General features: G+C 56.0%; 2 protein-coding genes across 2 annotated transcripts in view; both read right to left on the bottom strand.

Moving 5' to 3' along the window:
* Positions 1–607, bottom strand: part of LBRM_29_2430 (putative 60S ribosomal protein L13) — a gene marked incomplete at both ends in the record, with an annotated part of 663 nt that extends 56 nt beyond the window's left edge. The window contains one exon of the mRNA XM_001566536.1: positions 1–607. This exon is cut by the window's left edge and continues 56 nt beyond it. Coding sequence (XP_001566586.1) covers positions 1–607 — 607 coding nt within the window.
* A 2249-nt stretch (positions 608–2856) lies between these two features.
* LBRM_29_2420 (putative heat shock protein 20) lies at positions 2857–3324 on the bottom strand (the record flags this gene model as incomplete). The annotated part of the gene is made up of 1 exon (XM_001566535.1): positions 2857–3324. One exon carries the CDS (start codon positions 3322–3324, stop codon positions 2857–2859), a length of 468 nt encoding a protein of 155 aa, XP_001566585.1.
* Between the last annotated feature and the right edge of the window lie 1676 nt (positions 3325–5000).

The raw sequence follows: 5000 nt of genomic DNA, 5'->3' as shown, positions 1-5000 counted from the left end.
GAACGCCGAAGAAGCGCACGGCGGAGTGGTTCTTTTTCAGGAAGGCGTACACGTTCTTCGACTTCTCCTCGCTAGACACGGCGCGCGGGGCCTCGGCGGACGGGAACACCACAGCGCCGACGGCGGCGTCGCCGAAGCGCGAGCGGTCCTGGCCCGCGGCCTTCACCTCCTCCTCCGACGCCTCGCCCTTCCGCACCTTCTTGTGGTTCACCGGAAACAGCACAAGCTTGCTCATGTACGTCTTCAGGCGCTGCACGTTCACGTTCATGCCCTCCTCGGACTTGTTCTTCCGGCGTCTGTCCACACGGATGCCGATTGTGGCGGCATAGTGGGGGTTCAGCCCAGCAGCCTTCAGCTCGGCCGGCGAGAAGCCGCGGCCCAGGCGGCGCTTCATGTTGTGACGCACCGTGGGGCAGTTCACCTGCGGACGCAGCGCCTTCAGCGGGCGGGGGAACACCTTCTTGGCCTTCAGCAGGCGCAGGCGGCGACGGCGGTGCTTCTGAGCCGGCTGGTTCAGGAACACCTTCACGTTACCCTTCTGCGAAGAGCACGGGTTCCAGTGCTTCTTCTGGTGAACGTGGGGGATCGCGTTGTTACCCTTCGGCATCTTCGCTAATTACACACCTGTACATCACAGCAAATGCACAGCGATGGGAAGACGAGAATAGTAAATGAAAACAACATGCGCGCACACACGCACACACAGCAGGGACGGTGATGCAGGTGTGAGGGATATGTGAACGCGCCGTTAGAGGGAGTGGGGAGTTATGTGCGAGTAAGACAAAGGAGGTCGAGGTAGTGTGACCGGCACATTCAATCGAAGGTGGAAGAGGGAGGGAGGTAGAAGTGCAGAGAGGTAGGAAAAGAAGCACGACAAAGGAGAAAGAAAAATGGAGGAGGAGGAGGACAGTACGCAACTCCTATCCATGAACTGGCATGCACGCGTGCCCATCGAAGCGGTCGCCACGCGTCAGCAAAGGGCACGTCACGGTGCAGCATCGTAGACTTGGTAGCTGACACGAACACACCCCAGAATACGCCCAGCGTTGAGCCTCGACGGTAAAGTGCACAGTACTCAAGACACCCAGCATGTTGCAATAGGAATGCACCGATGACGCAGTTTTCGTGAATTGGGCTTTTTCGGTGTGATGTTGCGTCCTTTACCTTCACCCCACCACTCCCTCAAACTGCGCAAGTTGATCGCTCTACTGCAGAGCCCATAGAATACACCTCAGCACCCTCGGCGTAACGGGGGAAAAGAGGGGAAAAAGAGTGTGGGACGGGTACTTCAGCGGTGGGCGGAAACACAGTCTCGCTCGCTAGACATCTCGCCCTCCATCCCTACACTTTTCCCTCCCAGACCTCACCGCAGAAGCCGACACGGAATATTCGAAAGAAAAATGCCAAGCGTGGCTGAGGATGATGTGGACCAAAAGAGAGGAAAATCAGGAGGAGTAAAAAAAGCAACACAAGATGGCATCAAGGTCAAGCTTGGCGTGCACGAGAACGCAACGCAAAGCCGAAAGATTCCGAGGGGAAACAGATGAGAGGCGGGGTAGCGAGACAACAGCGGTGCACCGTGTAAATAAAAAAAGAGCACAGAAGTGCGGCTCTTATCAGAGAGGCATAGACGAACAGAAAGAACATACGAGAAGCGACACGCGAAACAGGGCCAATACGAACGAAGGTATGCCGGTCAACAGCAGCAACGGCAAACGTGCCCTACTCAGTAGTAAAGGTGGGGTACTAAATGAGAAGACGACGACCAGATCAATACGGAATGCGAAGACGCCGATAGAGCGACGAAAGAAAGACGTGCAAATATCGGAGTACATACACAATCATGATGCTGCAGGGCAAGACAACTGTCACACAGGAGAACGCACCACACCACTACAGAAAAAAAGAACAGAGGAGAAACCCAAGTAGAGAGCGTCACTGAGCGCTCGCACACTTTCGATTCCGGCGGGGCCTCCTCCCACGCACAGGTCAGCACATAGAGGCACACCGCCACCGCCCACCGGCCCTTGTAGGAGCACTGCGAGAGGTCCTGGTCGCCTAGGGGAAGCCGACCTGCCGCCGAATCGGGCCATGCGCCTTGCGGGCTCGCCGCACGCCTCCCGTCAATGCCACAGGGGGCGGGCACACATGGCTTGCCCGCATGGGCCGCGATGCGTGGGATGCTGCCACGAGTCTCGGGCAGCAGGGGCGTTACGCCGTCTCCCGAGGCCGCACGCCCTTGACAGGGGCGGGCGTGGAGAAGCATGTGCCGGCGCACAGAGAACACATCGCGTGGGAGAGGTGCGTAACCGCTACACAGCGTGCAAGGCCATGGCGTCAGGCGAGGCCTGCCACCCGCCTCGAGCGATCCGCCCACCACGCGTGGCACACGGGGTACAGCGCCGGGTCGGACGGCCCCATGGCAAGCACGGGCGGGCCGGAGGCTCTGGGAAGGGTGGGGGAACCACGCCGCTAGCGCAGTAGCAGGCGTCACACCATCCGCGCACCGCCGCCTCGCTGCCCGTCACCCACCACGGAGCGAGCACGGGGTCTCATCCCACCGCCTCGTAAGCGCAGCATCCCTACCTTTTGATGTGGAACGGTGGCCGCCGTGTAGCCCTTGCCGTACCGCATCACAGCGCGTATCTCGGTACCAGGGGATGTCAGCTCCGCATCGGAGACCGGTGGCCATGTCATTAAGCGGAAGGGGAAAAGAAAATGTGATAAGCGAAAGAGCCGCCGCAGAGCGTACGTGAAGCTTCATATCGGGGGACGTCGGCCCGCAGATCCGCACGGCTCTCTCCTCAGTTTTTTTACTTCTTTATGACTCTCGTCATCTCGCCTTATCGAAATGCTCTAGTCAATGGTGACTGAGTTGGACGCTCCAGACTTTGTGTTGCGCATTTTTGGAATGGACACACTCAGCTGATGATCGTTGAAGGTGGCCTTGATTTTGCTGTTGTCCACGGAAGTGGGAAGCTCGAAGCAGCGCTCAAAGCGGCCGAAGCCGCGCTCTGCAACAAGTAGCTGGCGCTCGTCCTGCTTTAAGACGCTCTTGCGATTGCCAGAGATGCAGATGATGCTCGCACTTTCCGTGTACACGCGCAAGTCCTCCTTCTTCACCTCCGGCAAGTCAGCAACGAGGGTATAGCCATCGTCCTGCTGCGATAAGTCGACCGCTGGAATCCACGACCCGCGCGAGCGGGAGGAGAAGAAGGTGTTGAACATTTGAAGTGGACGTAGATCAGGAAAAGGGAAGAGAAAGGGGAAGAGACCGTCGTCGCTGTTGCTGAGCGAGTCTCCTTTGTTGTTTGGGCTCCACATCGGCAGCTACACAAGGAACGGATGAGTTCGCGCAGCAAAGCCCCGTGAGAACACAAAAGGGGAAAAGCAAAGAGGATGGCGTCGAAAACTACGCAGTAGGACAGCGACAGCGCACGCGAGAGGTGAGAGGAGTACGTGAGAAGCAACTTATATAAATGAGACGTGGGTAGTGATCTGGATAAGAGTGTGTTGAAGGTGTTTTGAAGCTGTCAGTCGGAGAGTGTGGAAAGCGCAGGTGAGGTGGCTGCAATCCTGGTCTCGTGCGCAGACATACGTGTGTAAAGAAGAAGGGTGAAAAGAGAAAAGTGGGTGAAGAGGGGCAGTAGAGAACATGGCTGAGAGGGCAGAGATAGCCGGAGCCCACGCTAGTGGAGGAGTATCCAGGCCGAGAAAGGGCCCTCTCAAGAAGAATCGCGCTTTCATGCTGCGTGCGTCGTCGAAGATAAGGCGGGGGTGGACAGCGGTCTCCCATCAGCTTCACCTGCGTTGGAGTTGCACGGCAAGACTCTCTGTCTTTTTACTGCCACACGTGCCTGCCTGTACGACACATCGAGGGAAGGTGAAGGGAAGAGAAAGCAGCGTGCGAGAGAGAGAGAACGACACTGTGGGGTGGTGCTGAAATGGAACGTCTGCCACATTTGGTGTTTTGGTTTATGGATGAAAAGGAGAAATGCCAATGAAGAGCGAACATGGAGGAAAAAAGAAAGAGGCACATGCCTAGACAGCCATAACTTTTACGCCCACATACGTCCATACACAAGCACACACAGCACAAGAGAGACGCAGGGACAAGAGGAGCGCCGAGCCCATCACCATCACCACAGCGCACAACACAGAGAGACACGGGGGAAACCATCTTTCGAATCACTGAGAATAGGGAACAGAAAAGAACAACGCACTCACAAACGCACCCGCACACTGACATGGAAAAAGGGGGGGCAGTGAAAGGGGGAATAGAGGGAAGAATGGGCATGATCCAAGTGCTAAGTGCACTCAAGCTCAACTTCCGCAAAGACAAGTAAATAAATCAAAAGACATTAAATAGCAATAAAAGTGCAAAGCGAGAAGGAAAAGGGGGGCAAAGAAAGCAACACTGTACATTTATTTTCATGTTGAGACGCACCATTTTAGGCGGTACTACACACTCATTCTATTTATTTCGCATTTGTTAGTGGAATGAGTGAACCGTGCTGTTGCCGCTGTGCGGGTGTGAATACCCGTTTCTTTTTCTAGCATGAGCACATGAATGGCGCTCAGCCACTCTCTCCACTTCCTCTCTTTGGGGCGGTTTGGAAATGCCCTCAGTCTTTCATTTTTCCCATTATGGGCGTAGCCCGCGGCACCCCCTCCCACGCACACACACACACACACACACACACACACACACAGGCACATCATCCTCTGCGAAAGGAATAAAAAGCCCCCGCCCCCTACATATCGCCTGAGAAAGAGAAAAGGGCAGATGAACAAGGAACGGACAGGAAGCAGTGGGGAAGAGGCAGGGGTTGAAAGGCGACGGCTAACGCGGGCTGGCGAGCAGAAGGAGACAGATATGGTGGAGCCCAATGGCAGAAATCTATTCAACAAACACGTGCAAGAGAGGGGAAAATATGAGTGTGTCCAGCGACGCACCAAACACAAGGAAAACACAATAGAGGAAGAGGGGGGAAAGGGGG

This window comes from Leishmania braziliensis, chromosome 29, assembly GCF_000002845.2.
Source record: "Leishmania braziliensis MHOM/BR/75/M2904 complete genome, chromosome 29".
In the NCBI taxonomy this organism is placed as follows: Eukaryota; Euglenozoa; class Kinetoplastea; order Trypanosomatida; family Trypanosomatidae; genus Leishmania; species Leishmania braziliensis.
The sequence above is the reverse complement of the archived record's forward strand: the minus strand, read 5'-3'. Positions and strand labels throughout refer to the sequence as shown.